At 39.4% G+C, this 21,208-nt stretch overlaps 1 protein-coding gene across 5 annotated transcripts in view; it reads right to left on the reverse strand.

Moving 5' to 3' along the window:
* grid2 (glutamate receptor, ionotropic, delta 2) overlaps nt 1-21,208 on the reverse strand; it is a 587,880-nt gene that overhangs the window by 178,145 nt on the left and 388,527 nt on the right. For all 5 annotated transcript variants that reach the window (XR_015776434.1, XM_088076650.1, XM_088076651.1 and 2 more), the window contains exons 5-6: nt 15,196-15,249; nt 3,503-3,676 (exon numbers count right to left, since the gene is read on the reverse strand). Coding sequence is in view for 4 of the 5 variants with exons in the window: in XM_088076650.1 (XP_087932776.1) it covers nt 3,503-3,676; nt 15,196-15,249 (228 nt within the window). In the remaining variant the exon portion in view is untranslated. The remainder of the gene's footprint in view (nt 1-3,502; nt 3,677-15,195; nt 15,250-21,208) is intronic.

The following is a 21,208-nucleotide window of genomic DNA, read 5'->3' on the forward strand; positions in this document are numbered from 1 at the left end:
GTGTTGCATAGTCAACACTAATTAGGCATATATACAGTACAGGACAGGAATAACAAACTAACTCTGGCTTATGTAAACATTGTGTAAAGTCACTGCATCCAAATAAGCCTTCCAAATGACTCATTTCTGAAAACATGGAAATGTTAAGAAGGAAAAATAAATAAATAAGAACAATAAAAATCTTGGATGTTTTTCAAACTGTATGATGGAGATGTCATGTTTGTGCAAGTGATATCACTCTAGACCAAGCTCCTTTTCTTCTTAAGTCCTCACACTGATGCACTGGGTTGTGCTGATTATAGAGCTGTTTTTTTATTGGGGGCAAAGTTGCCCAATAAATGCAGCTGGCGATCAATTGACTGTATTCCCACTGGACATCCTTCTCCGCTTCCAGTAAAAGAAATGACTGAACCTAATTTCATGATGTCTTGCTCTTTGGTAGACTTGATTCAGACTAGAGTTAATTTTCTTTTTTTGATCATCCCTCAAGTTAATTAAACTGCAAGGAGACGTGATGCCAAAGACTGGGCCGGCAACAATCCCCTCCAGTAGCTTTGGATATTTGGCTAGCGCTGATATTATTGACAGAAGCTTTTTCTGGCGACAAGTGAGCAACTTTTCATCTCACTGAATAAACATTCACAGACAACGATTTAGTATAAATATTAAAGTGAATTAGCATGTTGACACTCTGGAATAGTCAATTCAAAGAAAATTTTTAAAAGTCCTCTGACCCATACAACAGCATTAGTCATTTGTTCCTACCCTCTAATACAACCAACAGGAATGTTTCCCAAATTACAGCCCCAACTGACAGCAGGAGATCAGCACATCCTCATACCTCGGTGCCAGCATAGATTATATATGACTGATAAAGGCTGTAGTTTGTGTGGCAAACTATGTGAAATAGTCATAGTTGCACTAAAGCTGCTTGACTGTGTTTTGGATGTGTTTTGGGTTAAAATAAAAGTGTCTGTTACCTAACTTAACTTACACTATGTAGTTAAAATAACTCAACGTTGACTTTTGGTTTCAAACAGGACACAAACAGAGGTCTCCTAGGTCAAAGTCCTGTGTTTGTTTCACCTATCCAGTCTAACCTACCTACTCTCTACCCAGAACTTAACAGTCTTTATTCCACCTCACCTGACCTCCTGTTTTGCTCCTGTCATAATTAATACAGCCACTACAGTTTGCCATCTCACAATAAACGTAAATATGGCTCATAATAAGTTGCTTGTAAAAACACCCTGTATGGTTGTATTTTGGAGAAGGACTATCACAAAAATACATATATTTTTTGAGTGAGTCATCTATAGAGGCAAAAAAGGTGAACTGAACAACACATGGATCAGAGACTGGGAGAGCAAAAGACAGACTTATGAATTTTTTTTTCCAAGAACATAATGCAACCATTTTAATTTTGACACTGAATTCATTCAGTAGTTTCTCATATCTTTATACCTACCTACTACTTACCACCTTCGGCTTTCTTCAATCATATCTCTATCATAGCCTTCTTTTTATGTCCAAAAAGTCTCATGGCACACCATTATCTTATTTGCTGCTGAATACACGCAATTTTCTGTGGCTCCTAGCTACAGAATCAGAAACTATACTGCTTATTGTGACAGTCAAGTTTATTGGGCCTCATTAACAAACAGTGCTATGCACAAACCTGTATTTACACTGTGTACCAACGTTTTCCTAGAAATCTGTGATTGGTCTGTGTGTGGTCCAGAACACAGCAGCTTAGGCTTCTTACTGGTTTTAACTGAAGGCATCACATCACTCCCATCCTTGCTTCCCTCTACTGGCTCCCTGTCTGTTTTAGAATTGATTTTAAAAATTTACTGATCACTTTTAAAGCACGTTTTGGTCTTGCTCCAACATACAATTCTGAAATGCTGACCCCCTATGAGCCAATGCACAGCCTTAGATCCTCAAGTGCAGCCCTTCTAGCAGTTCCAAAGTGGAGGCTTAAATCAAAAGGAGACCGTGCCTTTGCCATTAGGGCCCCTCGGTTTTGCAAAGATCTGCCTGAAGAGATACGGCTGGCAGAATCAGTAACATCTTTTAAATCACTTCTTAAAACTCACTTTTACAGACTTGCTTTTATGTGATCTTATCGTTATTTATTTATTCTACTTTAATCTCTTAATCTTTCCATTCATTTTGTAGCTCATACTATTTATCCATTCTTTATCCTTCTGATGCTCCTGTTCTTCGCATTTAAAAAAATATATATATATATTATTTTTAATGCTTTAAATGTATATACTTGTTAATTTATTTGTTATTTATCTGTTTTTATTTTCTTATCTTTGGTTAATCCTCTCCAATGTGATGTCTTCTTACACTGCTTATATTATTTTTACTGTCTTCTGTTGCTTTTATTTTTTAACCTTCTTATATTAATTAACTTAGTTCTTTAGCTGCCATTCAAGATCTGCCAGCCCTGTCACTTTCATTCATGTTAGTGCTGTAATCTTGTTGACCTTTTCTATACACATTTTGTTCTTGCCTTTTAGTTTGACTGTTTTAGCCCTTTTTCAGTTTGGCTTGTTTGTTGGTGTTTATTTTATTGTTCCCTGAGTTCCTGCCTTTGCTTTGTCTGTCAAAGCACTTTGAAAACAACTGTTTTTAAAGGTGCTATATAAATAAAGTTATTATTATTATTATTATTATTATTATTATTACTATTAACCAATATATTTTTACCTGAATTTGTTCGTAGTCCCTCAGACTATGCGTATGCGCAAATGTTAAAAGATTGTCTGTCTTTGAAAATGTAAATACACACCTTTTAGCTAAATGTATATGATATTATTATTTTTTTTAAAAGGCTGATAGAAAATATTTAAAACTGTTACTTTCCTAATGCACTGCTCAGATGTGGCTTATTAAATAAGTATGAAAATGACACCCTTTCATCTTCATCATTTATTAATTTAAAAAAAAGTTATTTTATTAGTTGAGTGTTCTAGTTTTTATTTTATAGAAACTGCACGTACTGTGTTTATTTGTAGCCCACTGGGTAATTTGTAGGCTGTCAACAGGCATTCAGGATATATAAAAGATTCAGATTTACCTCTAAGCAGGTGTTAAGATGTCATATCTAACCTTGCTGGAAGTTATTCAGTTTGTGCCTTCAGCAGAGAGCACATCAGAGACCGACATGTTTCCACATGTTTGAGAGTGACAAACAGCTTATCAGCTTTTCTGACTGCTGTTATATTCACAGATGCTCACTGACGGTGCAGCACAGGTGTGTGACCTTGATATGTGTGTACAGACAACATCACTACTTTCTGACTACTATCTGTATCTTCTGCGCATATGTCATTAATTTAACGGTAGTTCTGCCGGCGTACTTATTTTATGCACATTTATACGAAAATAGTGGTAAATGAGGCCTATTGTGGGCAGCGAGCCACTATCCTTATTTGGTTTGTTGACAATCACCAACCTGCCTTCTGAACAAATCACCAAACCAACTTACCTCTAGCTGCTGAGCCTTGGGGTTTTTAGGGTCACACAGGGAAGTGTTAATCCTGTGGTTATGTTTGACACAGCGCTGAGTTGTGTTCTGGGGCATGGGGAACGTCTGGCGCACCAACGTCAGCCGGCCAATCGACTTCATGACTAACTCCTGCAAGTCGTAGTCTGAGATCTCCTGAGAGGGTGAAAGAGGAGAAACATGGTGGTAGGGGTATGAGGAGGAATGATCAGAAAAGAACAGAGTGGGGAAGAAGTAATGGAGAGACAGAGAAAAAAATCAATGTCAACAGCTATATCACATCATTCATTTCTGCAGGAGACCTACAGCCAACATTTTTGACAAGAAAAATATAGTAGTAGAAAAGTAACCACAAAAAACATGGTTAATGGCACTCCATAAAAGTCCCTGTGAATGAAATTTTGCCGACTCATCTTCAAAAGACATATTTTAAGTGGTTTAGGCCGTGTTTTATATGCTCTACTTTTTCCATTACCACCACGCTGAGCGGTAAAAAACCATTGTCTACATCATCTGCAAAAATAGTTATTAGATTCGAAAGGTACATGTCAGCAGATAGAAGGAGGGCGATAGGAGAGTAAAGAGCCTGTATGAGTGAGACTGGGTGTGTTTGTGTGTGCTTGTTGTGTGCATACATGTGTGTTTGCACGTACTCTGCATGTCCTTGCAAAACCTTGGGGGAGGAATCATTGCTAATTTTAGCCCTAGGACACAATCTCTCTCTCCCTCTCCCCATCCATGGATCTCCATCCATCCTCTACGAGTGCACAGGGTCATGTGGTGACGAGATGAGAACTGACGTTTATCGTCCCTGGTGGAGGTAACACTGCCACCAACCGAGACAGCCTTTGCCATCGTTGTATATGTGCGCAGTGATTATCTCTGTTTGTGTGTGCTTGAGTGCATCTTGTGTGCACAAGCCGGTTTATGTGTAAATGTGTGTGTATGTTTGCATATGTTTTCATGAGATTGTTTCTGAGCCTTTCTATCACGCGAAAGCCTTTTGATTCCGTTTCATTTGCACATGGCAGCCCACTTGACAGGATAGATGCCATGTGCCTGCAGACCGCACAAGTACATAAATAAGCCATCACACACACTTTATAGTAGTGAGGGGTAATATTATAGGTACCACTGGTTCATTGACTAATCTCAATGGATTTCATTTGAATGAAATTAACGTTCATTAAGGCTGGTGAGAGCTCCTGGGATGTGATCAATGGTGATTAGAGGTAGCATTATACAGCCTTCATTGGTATAGCTGTAGTCATCTGCATTAATTAGGTGGATATATTGCTCTCTTGCTCTATATGCACAAATATACATTTACTTCTGAAATCAAATTGCCACTGTTTTCAATATCAAAATAACATATGTCAGATTGGAGGCTAAAACATGCACATTGACGGTATATTACAAAGGTTCAACACTTCTTTCAATTGCCATCATATTTAATTCATTTTTTATTAAATACAGTATGTGAAGTGAGATTTCTTGGTCTACAATTGATTTTAATTATCAAAAAAAGAAATAATAGAAGAAAGGTGGTATTTAAGGCTTGAAGAAGAACTGAAATAATTTAACAGGCTTAACCTTGTGTGAATGCCCTGTGCTCTGAAGTATCTACTTTCTAAACAGAACAAGTAAGGAGTCTATTTGCTGGCTTTTGGGGGTAAAACGTGGCATAAATCCCAAACAGTTGCTTACATAAAAACCCCTGAAGGGAGCTGAATTACAAAGCCAACAAAAAAAGATGCAGGACAGAGAGAAAATGCTGAAAATTGCTAAAAAGGCAGATCTGTGGGCCAAAAGAGAATTAAGATTCACAGCGGGCAGTCAAGGGCATGCAAAGAAACATCGGCAGGCAAGAATTATCCAGAGTGCCCCACTCAAAGGATCAAACTCAAAGAAATATAGATGCACCAGTGCACAGGAATATAAATACATACACACACAGACACGCTGAAACTTAAAAGGAAAAGATCATTTTGAGATTTATCGTCTCAACAGGCGTTTGACCATCTTTTTTTCCCCTTTGTCACGTTCCGTTTGCCTCTTCGTCTCCGTCTCTCTGGGGATAAACTTAACAGACTTCACCCAGTGTGACTTTCAGTGGTGGTGTGCTCTTAAAGCTGTTAGCCTTTTAACAGCTGAGACTAAATGAATGTGACACTTACACACACACATACACACACATACAGACATGACCACACATATCAAATTGCGCATGCTCTCAGCCTAAGAACACACATGGGGGTCTTGGGAGGGAGGAGGTTGTAGTGCAGAATTGACATCCGCCTCATATTATAAAACTGCTCATTTTTCATGTTTCACTTCTCCCATAGCTTACCTCAGACTAAAATATATCATGTGAACTTTCTGAATTTCCTTGATTTGGTGTAATTTTGTTTAAAAAAAAAACATCAAACCACATCTTTTCAGACCTTTAAAATAAGCAAGGAATGCTAATTATGGCTGGTTAACTTATTAGCAGCTTGAGAAAGTTTGTTTCAAGGCTGTTGCAAATAAAAGCAGCAGCATGACCAATTAATTTTAGCATCTCAAACAGACACATGCAGTCGAGTGAGAGAAACTTGCCTCACTTCGAGATGCACAAGTCCGCGTCAGCCCATAAACAGCTGGTAAAAAGCAGCCGACATTAATGGAATCATTTTCCCCTTGTGTCTCATATGACAGGAAAGCAACCCGCTGCAAAGCTTTTACTGATGCAGTTGCTCTGCACATCGGCCGACCCAGGGCATTCCTGTGTGGACTTTGCGACAACAATCCAGTTACAAAGTCATTCAATCCTGAGGACACTTTAGTGGCCAAAAAAATCTATACACCAAGTCCAACTACCTGAAACCAGAAGCTTTGGGTAACTTGTAATCCCCAAAACGCCCTGCAGCTCATATATAGAGTGAATCATGAGTTGTTTACTCCATAAACTTGAAGTCTGGCCTGCAGGCATCCCGATCAACCTCAACCCATCAACTCTCTCCCCTTCCCTCTATTCCCCCAAGGGCATCAAATCCTCGTCTTTAGTGTTTTACTTGAAGATGAGAGTCACAATCAAAAACACAACCCTTCTTTGCACTTCCTCCCTGACCCCTATACTATGTCCTCCCTGCCCATTCTCCACTCAGCCGCTCCCTCTCCCTGCATCTCCTCCAGAGACATCAAATCCTTCCTTTTCTTTTCTTATCTGCAGATGAGTGGGAAAAAAAGCTGGTTTTATTTATTCTTCAACCCTTTCCGCTCCGCCTACTCCTCTTCTCACCCTCGCAGCTCCTCCCTGTTCTCCCCTCACTATGAGAACACCAAATCCCTCTGTTTTGCTCATTTTCAGAGGTTCAAAGTTGTGAAAAACAAAACAAAACAAATCTGAAAAAAGCATCTTGTTTCATCTGGCCTCTCTTCTCTCTCCTCCACCTTTGGCAATTTCCCACAACAGCCCTAAATGTCTCCTCTGGCTTTGACTCTTCTTTATCTCCCTCTTGTTCCTGTGCTTTTTCTCCCAATGTTTTAGGAAATTCATTAATATTTAAAACAAAAACAGAGCAAAGGGCATGAAGAAGAGAGAGGCTAGACTGATGGGAAGCGCACACAGTGAAACACAACAAAGGGAAAGCTAATGACAGTGGGAGCTGTAAATGTGTCCAAAGGCGACTCTAGGCTGATGATCTTTAACTATTTGGGGTTCAAATATCCCCTTCCATCCCCAAACACTAATACAGATGGAGATGAGGAATCGAGCACAGGTAGGTACACAGGGTTTATACACATTTTACCTACACATTTCCATAACTTATCCATAACTTTTTCATGGCTCTGGGGTACATTTTCATGATCATACATTCTCTAAAACGTTGATGTGTAATGTAACATAAAAATTTACAATTAAAAACTAGGGGTCTACAGTTACCAGGCTGGCCAATTATCGGGGCCAATATTTGGTATTTTGCCACTTATCTGTATCGGCACTTTATTTTAATGATCGCTGACAAAATTAACGAAAAAGAGTGTGTGTCTTACACTCAACCAACACCAGAGAAGGCAGTCTGCAATACATGCAAGGGAAACATCACCATGGGACAAACTTTTACTTTGTAAAACCTCAGAGAGAATGTTTTGATTTATAATTATTTTTCAAAATTAAACTGAACTTAAAATTTAAAATATATAAATAAATAATAACAATTTATTTAAATAAATAAATAAAGTTGCAGGGAACTAGCTGTATATGATGCTGAAAGTTTCAGTTTTGATTAAACATTTGCTGAAGGCATTCAAAGTTTGTTATACTCCAAATTCTAAATTTCAACAGAAATATTTTCATTTTTACTGTACATGCATATCGGTTCCAAATACCTTTTATTGCCTCATGAAGTACTAACTAGCAACCGCACTGAAAAACCAATATCGATTGACCTCCTAGTTTTACCTGTACATCTCCATAACTTATACATAACCCTTTCATGGCTCTGGCGCAACGTCTGTTTGTAATGATACATAAAAAAATACATTAAAACTCCTTGTAGAAATGTACCAATTAGTTTCTGAAACTAAGAAGCCAGTCCAAAAAACACGTGAATACTTGTCGCTGTCAGGGAAACAATGATCCGGAAAGGCTAGCTTGTGTCTTCACAACATCTACACTGACTTAAAGAATTAGCCTAGCGTTAGTGAGAATTAGCCACCTTTAGCGCTCATACCTCTGCAGTTATGGCGTCGTTTCTGGATACAGCACCCGAAATAGTCACTTGCTTAATGGTGGATCAGACAGGGGCAGTGCAGCTGGCAGCAGGTGTCACGTTAGCTCCCGGCAGTAAAAGCGTCGGGCGGCAGGAGTAGGCTACATGTGTGCAGCAGCAGCCTGGTGCTAAACGTTAGCTACGTTAGCATGGCAAGCTAACGCTGCCTATCCCACGTTTCACTTACTTTACACAGTCCATGGCTGCGGTCGAAAAGTTAAACTAATTTCCTTTTCCCTCAAGAAAACGTGATGAGTAAGTAAAGATGTGAAGGAGAATTCACAAGGACTTAGAAAAAGATAATGGCGTGTTTCGAGAATCCGACTGCACTTCTCCGCTCTGTATTGACGCGACGGCGGGTGTTATTGACGTGATCAGCTGTGATGAAACTACAATGTCCAGATAATGGACTACAAGAAGCACTTTCTCACTGACTGGCTTTTATGCAGAAAATTGTTTTTTTGTATGTTTTCTTTGAAAAACTTAATTTTCCGCTTTCTTAAAGCCCTTTGTAATGTGGATCTTAAAAAAAGTGCGCCGCAAATTCGTTGTATTAATATTATGATCATGACTGTGATGATTATTATTGGTATTATAATCGTCAAGTGACGTGACTGATTTGCCAGAGAATTTGTAAATCAGGTAATATTACATAAGAGGTAGAGCTGTTTTAAGGTCATTGAAAATCATCACTGCTGCAGAGACCAGGTCGCTTCATGGTTAAAGTTATAGGTCCGAACACCTGTAGAGCGGAGTGATACATTTAATGTTAAAAGTCCCAGTGCTGTTGTCAAATTGCTTGGTCGGAACTAACTGTTGTATATAACACCATATATACAGTAATCTATTATACATGTATTTGAGCAGCATAAATCTTCTTTTCAAAAACGTTCAGGGTGTAATTATTTTCTAATAACTTCCCCAGGACTTGAATTTGCTATTCTTTTAATTACATGAATTTTTCAGGTTTTTACGCATTGAATGGAAGCTAAGTAGGCCTACAGCAAGATGGTGGGGAAAGAGTGCCAAAATGAAATACAAAATACATGAAATGTTAAATATATATAAACAGAAGAGAACAACTCACACGAGTGCATGCAGTAAAACAACGCATTAGGATTACGATGGATCCAAGCGGCAACCTCTGAGGCTGAAAAATGAAGCCAATGAGGACGTGCCTGACTCCAAAACAGAGTAGCCTAATGTAAATTCCTGTAAAACACCCATGTTAAGATGCCCCACTTTACAGTGGAAATAAACATGTTTACAGCCTGGCACAAAAAACTGTTTTGGTCTGTATCTAATTTCACCATTCACAACAACTGTACAGGGTTGAAATATTTCAAAATTCACCCCTTGAAGGACCCAAAGTTACACATATTTAAGGGCGGGGCCAATTGAGTGACAGGCTGTCTGCGAGGCGTCGCTACAGTCTCAGTCAGATCAGTCAGAGATGGCGAGGGCCTGTAAATCTTACCTGGAGGCTTCAAAATGGCTGTCCACAAACCAATGGGTGATATTATATATATACAGGCTACAGATACATCTTAGAGCATTATAGGAAAACTCCAAAAAATAAAAATCTCTCATTGCTGTTATAGAGAAGCTTTAAAATGAACTGCGAGAGCAAACGAATGACAAGTTTGTGATCAAAAAGTTTCTGATTCAGATCTGTAGACCATGTAGGGAAATCCGGATAGAAAAAGTGTCGCATTTGCCTTGAACAAGACACAACATTTCCAACAGCTCCAGGAGAGCTGCTTAGCAACAACAGTAGTTTTTGATGGCAGCAGTCATACTGGGCAACTTCCAGCTGTGCACAGAGTGTGCACAACCATTGACTTGTTCTCCCCCTGCAAGCACCGCAGCTGTAAATAAGGATATTCCTTCAACTTAGCTGAGACTGTAGCCAATAATCACTGTCACTTTGTATCTTCAACATCTTTCCAAGAGTGATGGGGTGACATTGACCACCTTAAATGTTTTGGATTTTGTACAACTGGTTCTGATGGGGTTTCATTAACCAAAGCTTTGTAGAACATTCTTAAACCGCAGATGACTGTATAATCCTTCAATCACATTTAAAAGCATGAAAATCCCCCAAATTTCAGCTTCCTATCTTTCATAGGATATCATGCAGCGATATGTTAAGAACCAAAATGACAGAAAAGCCTAATCTCGTCTCATCTCATTACCATACACTTGTTCCCTTGAGAGACAAAAAGGCAGAAATGACTGGTGAGAAAGAGAATAATGACAAAAGGATAGTGTGAACGATGATAGAGAAGATCAAGAATGATAGCATGACAGAGAATGGAAGAGCATGAAGAGATTCAGAACGAGTGAGGTCAATGGTGGAGTTATCCTCCAAACTTAAGCAAAAGACAGAGAAAAAGAGAAGCCATGAGTGTCCCTTATTATTTCTACTCCTCCTCATCCTCATCGCCTCAGCCTGAGCAGAACGAAGGAGATATGGAGAGGAAGGATGATCAATTATGAACTGTGAACTCCCCCTCAGTGGGGCTGTCTGACTGCTGGCTGTAGATAAAGCAGAGTTATGACAACCATACAGTACCCCCTCATCCATAATAAACCACAGGGAGGGAGAGCACTACTACACATAGGAATATTCATTCTCCAAAGAACCAGTACTAGAGGACATTACGTATGACAAAATATTGTAGCCGCTCATCCATTTTGAGCAGTCTGCTGTAGGACTTCACACAGCCCACGGTGGGAATATTGTGTCTCTGTCCAAACAGTCTGTAACTAAATCTCAGTGTTGATAAGCAGAATTAGGAAACTGTAATGTTAAAAGGGCGATACGGAGCTTTTCTTTAGATTATTTGAGGGCATTTTTGATTTTAAGTACACTTAAATTGAAAAGAAAGAGTGAGATACAGAATGGAGAAAACGGAGTCCCTTCAAGCCTGGCTTCCTCATAAATGCCTTAACCAGTTTAGCATTAACATAAATTTGTAATGTCACTTTTTGCACTTGCTCTTTTCTATAACTGTCTCAATGTTCGATTTGTTCCGAACCACAAATATTTTGCAAATAAGCTGATATATATTTTTAGCTACCAACAGTAGAAAATTAAATGTAGACTGAAAAACAGCTTTATAGAGCAAATTAACTATGTCTGAATTCTTGTTATCCCTCATTTTCCAAGGATTGATCTTTTAAAGAAGTATTTTACTAATATAAAGAAAGTCCTCATGTGAATTAGGCAGTCTCTGCAGTAGAAAGACATAAATACATTTGTAATTAGTGCTATTTGACTGGAGACAAAAAGAAAAAAATAACTTTTTTGACCAAAGTAGAAATCCTTCAACTACTAGAATGCACTGTGCCTTCCCAGACCAATAAATGCTCCCGATGGTGGATGACATAATGTGGGTTGATCCATGTGAAACAATGGCAGCTGGTGATGAAAACAATGGAGGCAAGAAATATGCAACGTAGTAACAGAACCTTGGTTTATATTCTATCAGCGCTGCTTAGATTTACCAAAGATACTCTATAGCAGACGCTACCTCATTACAAGCTGTGCCGATGATACCAAATGGTATTCACTTCCGCTCTCCTAAGTGGGCGTGGTTGTCTCTCGTTTTGAAGTGCAGTAAACCTAATGTGATATAAATGGGCTGCCACTAGTCTCCTAAAGGGGCGGACAGTGGCGAAACCCACGTGACACAGATACAGGAAATGAATCTTAAGTGGGACATCTTGGTTTATCAATGGTCCATTTGATCTCTCCATTTTCACTATGCAGGATGCAGTATGGCACCCACTGTCTCTTCACACTCTTTGTTATCTGAGCTAAACAGGGTGTTAAAATTTGTTTCTGAAAACATTTTAGGAGAGAACTAGGCAGTGCAGTGACATTATCTTGATTTATATGATTTGATTGGATTTCGGTGTGAGTTTGAGAGAGAGAGGGGGGCGGATATGTTTCTTTATCCAGCTCTATACTTTTTATGTCCGCATTGGCATCACGGGTAGCAGGCAATATGAAAATATGGAAGTATTGCCTGTAGTTCCAGCAACAGCCCAAGAGTCATTGAAACTCCACTGTTGGGAAAGGAGGGAGATCATAGATGGATGGAAGTTCACCACAGTTAATCTACACACACTACCCACATTGTTGGGGAACAAATCTAGTTGAAAATTGGCATTAAAGTATACCTTGAAGCTATTTTTACACCACCATATTGCAACTCTCCTTCCCTTCTGGACTTCCATTGCCTTTGCTGCCTCTATATACTCTTTCCTTCTCCTCTTCGTGTATTTACTGATGCTTTTTAAATGATCTCTACTCTCAAAACCATTTTGGCAAAATAACCTACAACCCTGCTCCCGTTCACAATAAAGCATTTTCTAGTTTAGACATTTAGACATGTGGAATATACCAGTATTATTCTGGTTTTTGAGAATTCTTTGGACATGTTTACAGCACATGTTGGCTCTTGCCTGCTTAGCTCTGTGTTATACACAGACACATTACACACAATTAAACTAGCCACCAGTTTGCAATGCAGGGGTAGAAATGTATGCCTAAAAGAGAAGCTCACATATCTGGTCAGAAAGAGAAACACAACTACTTTTGGATTGGATATTAACAGTTTTTTTTGGCTATGTGCAACTTTTATGCCAAGAGCCTTTTTTAAGAGGTTTGTTAAAGAGATGAGGGAATCCGTGTCTGCACAGTCACACAAGTCTGACAGCATTGGAAAACTGAAAATATTCGTATTTTGATACAAAGAAGCAAAATGGCAAAAGCAGCTCCAGCTGTTTTATTTTTCCAGATTCTGACCTGATAAATGGCATGTTAGAGCACGTTATTTAGACTACGCATGACTGCTTGTAAACAGGAAGGTTAATGAAATATTCATTTTCATTAGACATGTTAACAGCTTGGTAGGAGTATTGTTTTTCTTTCAGATTAAGGGCAAAAGCAAAAAAAAAAAAAGAAGAATATTTTGTTAATGTAAATGTAGTCAGTGATACCCTGCTATTACAAAAACATAAACATTGCTGTGAGCACTGCCAGACTGAATTTCACCATTGATTCCTCTAAGGCAGCAGGTACAAAGTGTTACAGGCTGCATGCTGCTAGACACACAGCACACGCAGGCTACAGAATGACATGTTAAGCTGTCCAGAAAGCTAAGCAAAGTGCTGCTGGCTGCCAGGAGGCCTGAAGAGTGTTAGACAATACCAGATGCTTGACAGGATGCAAAGCAGTCTATTAGACAGCTAGATGTGAATTCATCCTACCAGGCAGTCGAGTCATGATAGACTGCTCAGTAGGCTGCTTGACATTACCATCTGCCTATGTGCAAAGACAGTCTGTCAGGAAAATATAAGGCCATAAGACGTTTTTTTCTTTTCATTTTTTAAGTGAGCAGTAAAGTCTCCAGTGTTACATTATAAAATGCACATTATAGTATGCCATTTATTTCAATTAGCAGAGGAGACACATTTAAGTGGCATAACAGTCCTTCTATGGAGCCAGTGACTAATATGGAGTGGTTGTTTTGAAGAGATTTATCCACATTTTTACCTCTGATAAGCCTGCCATCTTCATTTAAGTGCAGGGGCGACTCTCATTCTTTTCCCTCACTCCCCGGAAGCATTAGCATTTGAGAAAATGCAAAAACAATACTGAGAGGTTGTCTGAGGTACTTGCGAGGATTGTGACAATGTTACTGCAGCCTCTCACGCAAATCAAACAGGAAAAAATAAAAACCTTCATGTAGCAAGACTGACACTCTAAAAGCAAACATCAGAAAATAATGATTGGCTGTCCCTGCATCATTAATGGATGTCATCAATACTAACATTTGATTCAAACAGAAATACATTATTTGCATGGCTGAGCAAGTAATAGCACTGCTGAGCCTTGCAGCATCCGGCGGCAACATTACAGGCTGAAAATGGAACAGGGAGCGAGAGAAACTACAGTATACTGAAACATCAGAGTATCTTTTCTTGTTTTGTACCAGATTGGGTTTTCTATCACTACTACAGTAAATGTTGTTTTTTGCTCTTCTCCCAGTACAGCCCCTTGTGTACATGGCTGTGTTTGCGCACTTGGTCTTGTGTGAGTATATGGCATCATGGGCCCCCCGCTGTGCCCTGCCGGTTCACTGTAATGCCCAAAGGCTACCAAGACACAGTGCATTAGCTAGAAGTGTGACACACACACACACACACACACACACACACACACACACACACACACAAACACAACTGTAGCTGATCCTGTTTGTTTTGTAAGAGGCACTTCATGTGACGCAAGATCAAAGATGTGTTCCTATTCAAAATTAATATGAAAGTACAGCTTGATCATGTTTCTCTTATGACCAACAGTCACTCTGATCAGTGATTGCAAACATGGACTAAAGAGAAATCTCAGGGCAAAAGCTGCACATGCTGAGGGGAAAGGAGAGTGTTTTTGTAGACTGTCAGTGCTTGTCTGCTCTCTTTAATCCGGAAAACCCTTAATATTTAAGTACTAATACTGATTTTGAACCATAATAAACACTCATCAAAAGGAATTCTTCCAAGGTCAACTTCGCCATCTCTGACAATTTATAGTTTGTAGACATGAGCTTTATATCTTCAATAAGTGGTAAGCGTAAAAAATTTAAGGTCTTTATTGTATTGTTTTTGCCGGTGGTGCACAGCAGCTGAAGCAAAATAAATTGTCCTTCGTCATCAAGTTTTGTGTGTTATTGGATAGGAAACAAGAGAAGTCAACAACTTTTTAAGCTCTCCTTAAAACACCCGAAACAATGAAGAGATTAAAGGGCTTCTGGATCTCAAACCATAGATACTCCCAGGATAATTGAAACAATAAGGTGAACTGAAGGCACACTCAGTACCGGATCCATAAATCATTTCTATGGCACTCACCTCATTAATCAGGATCCAGTGACAGTCGAAGGCCACCAGGTTGGTCTCTACCACCTGCAACACAACAAAACACATTTAGAATTAAGACAAAAAAATACATTTACTGAGATAAAACAAGCAGTCTTTTGATACAGAACTGGATAAAAAAGGGAACTTAGTTAGACAGACAGTTAGACAGATATGTTTAGTTCTTTCAAGTTTTAAAGTAAAATAAATTTCTTAGTGTTGCCTTTAAATGCATTTTCTGGCTCGGGTAATGTAATTCATGCTAACCAAAGTGTGAATATTATGGAAAAGAACATTATGGAAATGTGCAAGACTGAAACCCAGTGTGAAGCTGTGCCATAAGTAATTTGAGAAAACTTGCATCAAAGGTGCTCAAGGTATCAGTCAAAAATCTTTTCAAACACATGCAAATGTGGCAAAGCTTTTGCCTGTGCATCACAGAGTACTCACAAACACACACTTGGATCTCAACATTAGAACTTTTCTCATGAATTTGCACGGATTAGACAAACTTCTGAGTGGACTAACTTCACTGTCTGTCTCTCTGCCCCTCCCTCTGTCTCTTAGTCTGTCTCTCTCATGCTCTCTCTCACACACACACACACACACACACATTATGCTGCCTCAAAATAGTATGTTTCGGCACTGGGAAAAACGAAAACCTTTTCCATGAATTGTTAATGGCAGGACTTAAATATTTATATGTGTCAACTCTTAACCAGTAACTACACAATTGTTAAACACTGCAGCAAGGACACTTTGAAATGGTGCTGTCTAGATGTCAGAGGAAGAAACACAGGGAAGAAACCTTTGGAGCTCCATACACACCTACAGTACATCTGCACATACATTTATGTTTTAAAGCCCATCAATTTCCCTTTATATAGGAGCAGTAATTGCTTTTAGCTCACTCTCTGTCTGCTTGTTCAAGTGGCCCGACTCCCCTGTTACCAGTGAACTCTGTCATGGTCTAATATCTCCTCTCAATCATTCTGTCCGACAAGCATGAGGGGGAGGCTTTTTCTTATATTGAACATAAATACACAAGTGAAGCACACATTATGAGAACTGCTGCCTCTTGAACTACCAATAGAACCGTAGCTCTCTCGCACAGCTGAAAAGTGATTATATTTCATTCATCAGTGCACATGCATTGTAGTTTTGCTTCTTTTACGACCCAATTGCCAGAATAAATGCTGGCAATGTACATTTCTGCAAACCACCGATATGTAACCCTGTCTCCTGGAAGTTACATTTGTATGTTTCTTAAGTGCTTTCTTAATTACATTACATTGCGGACAATGTAATCGCTGCCTGGATTATGTTTAGTTATGTTTATGTTTATGTTTATTATGTTTCAGTTTTTCACTCTCATTTTTAATCGAGAAACTCGATTCGGTTTCTCTCTCGCATGCAGCATTAAAGAAATGTTGTATATCACACTGTCAGCCCCAGAGTTATCTTCTATGTGTTCAGTATGTGTTCACTTGCCTGAACAAAGACTCAATCTGCCCTTGGCAAGTGTTAATTTAATGAGACCTGTGACAGGGGAAAAAAAAGCTTTGGTGGACATGCAACACTACCAGGTGGACCAACCAAGATTTTTTTTTACAAATGTAATGTATTCAGTGTTTGCAGAAAGTTACAAATGCAAACATGGCACCTGGGCTATTCTTTACCCAAATGGACAAGAGTGTAAAACTGGACACAAACTCCATAACATAAATTAAGTAGAATATTACTTAAGGATAGCTAAAGGTAACATTTGCAAAGAATGAATGGCAGTCCTATTAAGAGACTACAAAAAGTAGGGAAGCAGAAAATAGGTGTTTTAGTGTAGCTCTCGGATTCTCTTTCTCTGCTAACTAAAACCAAATGTCATTGATTATCCACTCTCTTTCTGTTCATTTCCATTGTCTCTATCTTGTCTCTAATCCTTTACCCATCTCACTGTTAACAAAACTATTCAAGGCGTATCACTTAATCTGTATCTTTTACCTCTGAACGAAGGGCTCAGTCTTGTTACCTTGCTTTTGACTTTCTTCTATAAGAACCACTTGTTTTTGCCTCTCACCTCTTTTGGCTTTCATTTTCTTCCCTCCCAATCCGTCCCAGCCCTTTAATTATGCTCTCTTATCGTTTCTCCTGCCTCACCTCATCCCATCATCTCTGCTCCCCTTTAATTGCTCACTTCTCACTCTATAACCCCCCCCACCCCACCCGCTGTCCCCACGCCCCTCCTGGTGTAAAAATACAGTGCCACTCGTATATCATTTGCTATAATTGTTTAGGTGACTATAGCACTGTGTGTCATAAAACACTTTTCAGCCATAAACAAAAGGCAACAGCTGGAGAGAGCCGACGGAGCGTGGCTAATAGTGGTTTAATCTCCCACTGAGTCTCCATAAAACTTCATCATTGTAACTTCGACGGCTGCCGTAAAACACTTTGTCTACAGGAAACATGTTTGCGACACAGACAAGGTGTGAGGCAGGAAGAAGAGTGATGGCAAATGCAAATCTATATTTTTTTCTCCTTCTTTTCTGACAGCATCTCTGTTTTTCTCTTCTTCTACATACTCCTCACTTTACTTTGGAGCAGCTTAAAACTATACAATGAGAATCACTAGAATACTGGAGTTAATAATTTTTTTTTTTGTCCTTTCCTGCTGTTTCTGTCTCTATTGGAGCATTGCAAAAACAGCAAAAATGAGCAGTGAAAGAGGAAGAAAGAAAAGAGAGAGAAGAAAGGACAGAGGTTTGGCAAGCTGTTCTTCTGTTCTCAGTTTCTCCTCCTGTTTGTCTTTTTGTCTCACTGTCCTTTTCCTTGTTCCCTTCCCTTGGTGCTCATTAAGGTTTTGGATGATATTTATACAGGGTTATGAGCAAAAACTAACTGTTTAAACACAGAAAATACAAAAAAAAAAAATGTGTGCCGTAATTTGTGAATGCTATTGGGTATGTAAAATAATGTAAATATGTGTATGCTGATGTTGTTTGTGCGTATGCAAGTGTTGGTGGATGCAAGCGTTTCCACTTCTCCCATTATAACCTCCCTCTGGCAGCCGTCTGGACAGATGTTTCAAGCTAATTAGCGAAAGGGCAGGCTCCTAACACTAGACGTGACTCCTGAGGGGTTGGAACAGTTCAATACACTCACTCTCTCTCACACACATACGCACAAGCACAAACACACCTACAACAAATACTGCTGCTAACATCCCGAACTGCCTCGCTCGTGTGCATGTGCATGTCTATTTGCCCACACAAACTAACAAACTACCACAACCTTGTTAACAACTCAATGCCAACACGGCAGGTCAGAGTCACTTGGGTATCGTTCCCTTAATGCTACCACAGAGATTCCTCTGACCTCTACGACCGGCTCCACAAAAGCTTCATTTCTGCTCAGTTCTCACTCTCTGAAGTCAGAAGATCAAACAAACACCCGATCTGCAGCCCAGGACGAATCAAATCACTCAGTGTCAATATGAGTAAGCCTTTTCTCAAAGTCTGAAAGCAGACAGACAAGACTGATCTGCAACATCACACCACTGTGCACCCACTGTCTCGTGTGTTTTATTAGAGTGGCCACGATACCTCCAAACACCATTTTGATCTTGTAATGACCTCTATCCACGTGTCACTCCTGAAGGAGTCCAACAAAGAGGAAATCATTCATTCTGGCAAATGGCTGGTGTTGGCTGACATGCAGAGTCAAGGTTTGCTGCTCATTCCAAAGCCTGACTTGATAAACAGGGTAGATATTGCATATATTGCATGCTCACACACATAAATAAGTAAAAACACATACACGATTCTAGACAGTCAAACATAGTATTTGGCAGTGTTTCTTACATATGCTGGATAGTATACAGTCTATCCATGTTATTTCTGTGTGTGTGAGAGGGTAAAATAAATTAAAGCAAAAGCACATATTGCATAAGTACATTGTGGGGGAAGCCTGAAGAGGGAGAGTGGGCGTTGCTATTGAATAAAGTGCTCTAAATTGAAAATTAATTGTGTAATTTAATTTCATGCACTATTTGTGATCAAATCAAGCAAATAGCCCACAGCCCAGCCTCCAAACTAGGAATATTCTAGCTTCACGCTTGAACATGTGAGCACAAGCTGTGAAAGCACAGACACACGTAAAAAAGTGACAAAAAAGCACACGCACTTGCACACATCTATTTCTACCACTGCCTTCCTGCACAATTCAGCCGCTGTTGCATTATTTGCGTGGAGAAAAGTGATTTTCTTTCTGTAAATATATTAATTTCTGCATCCATTAACACATCAAATAAATGGCCATGTTATCGACATGGTCCAACCAGGCCTGCTTTTGATTACTATAATTAATTTGTGTTTCTATGTTTGCATTTGTGAGTGGGGGGATAAATTGTCTGTCGGGGTCTTGAGGTGGGGAAGTATGATTATAGTTATCATCTCAAACCCTCCATTCCACCTAAATGCTGTGAGATAAAAGTTAGAAATATACAGAGAACACAGAACATAAGAGAGATAGGTAGAAAGTGGGCATGGACAAGAGGGCAATAATAAGGAGACAGGAGAGGAGATGCTGATAGAAAAAGACAAAGAAAGACGAGAAGTTGCTTGTGTATTAAACACAAGCAACTTCTCGTCTTTCTTTCTTACTGTAATTCCCAGAAATTATAATCAGTAACCAATGAAGTGGAAACACTTTACACTATGGCCCATTGTCGCCGTGTTTCCCACAGATTTAGAATCTGTGTGTAGCGGGGCCAGCAAACTCTCCCTTTTTTTCTCATGTGTGTCTAAGTCCCTTCTCTAAATTTGAAGGTTTATGCAGATTTGTGAACCCAGTTACTGGTAGACCTTTTCATGAGTTACAGCGGATTGTGGAGTTTGAGTCATGGTTGTGATAACTGATCAGTCCATTTGATCACAGCCAATCAGATCGATGGATAAGAGGAGCAGCTGCTGCAGAGACAAGTGAGTGCAAACTTTAACACTCAGCAAAATTAATGGTTAAGTTTCACTTTCACTGCGTCTGATGTTCTGTTGCTCCGTTTGTGCCCAAATTATGCTCTGTGCTCCAAAAGTGTGGTGCAATGAAGAACAGAATGGTTTATATATTCCAAAAGCTCTCCTCAAGAACGGTCCAGCTCCAAAAGCAGAAAACAAATATGTGACGGCAGATGGTATTATCCTGACGGGCAGCCACACATAAATGAATGTGTGGAGAAACCTGGATACGCAAAATTGTGTGGTTGCTAAGGAATGAGCTAGGCAAAGGCAAGGCAATTTATATTGCACATTTGCTGTCCAAAGGCTACCCAAAGTGCGATCTATAAAGTCCAAAACGCTACAAGCCTTGGAAAGCTTTATGACATACAACATTCCTCACAGCGGATAAGAGCCCCCCCCAAATAAAAAAGCACAAGCACACTTCTCTGCTCATTTTGAGGCTTTTGACAACTTTATACTTCATTTTCACTTTAACACTTCCTTTCATCAATCAATGAGCCGTGCAACCTCTTTGCACCTTCCTGGTCCATGCCCTTGCTCTCTCTTACATAAGCACAAACTCTTTCCCCCATGTGTAACGTGCATGTCACAAAACTCTGTTGCAAAACAAATTAAAACATTACCCTGACGATACAAAACTAGAAGAGCAAGGCGACACTCCTTTCTCGAAATTTTAACAAAATTTAAAGCTAATCTGTGTATCTGCCCCATGATCTGAATCTGCTAAACATTTTAATTGTTTGTTTTTTTTAGTTCATGTTTCACCCTTCCATCAAATTTCATGAAAATTGTGTTCTCACTTCATTTTTGCCAAACCCATCTCTTCCATTGATTGTCCTCCTCTTTCGCCCTCCCTGTTCATAAATTGAGTATCTGGTGCATGCTAACTGAGCGTTTACTCCCTGATTCATCATTACTGCTGCATGTCATCGCTGCCATTTAGGCTTAATGTCAGTTGCTTCACTTGCGCTACTCGCACAGTCTGCCTTATGCAT

Source organism: Plectropomus leopardus, chromosome 4 (genome assembly GCF_026936395.1).
Source record: "Plectropomus leopardus strain MGB_pleo_1.0 chromosome 4, ASM2693639v1, whole genome shotgun sequence".
Classification (NCBI taxonomy): Eukaryota; Metazoa; Chordata; class Actinopteri; order Perciformes; family Serranidae; genus Plectropomus; species Plectropomus leopardus.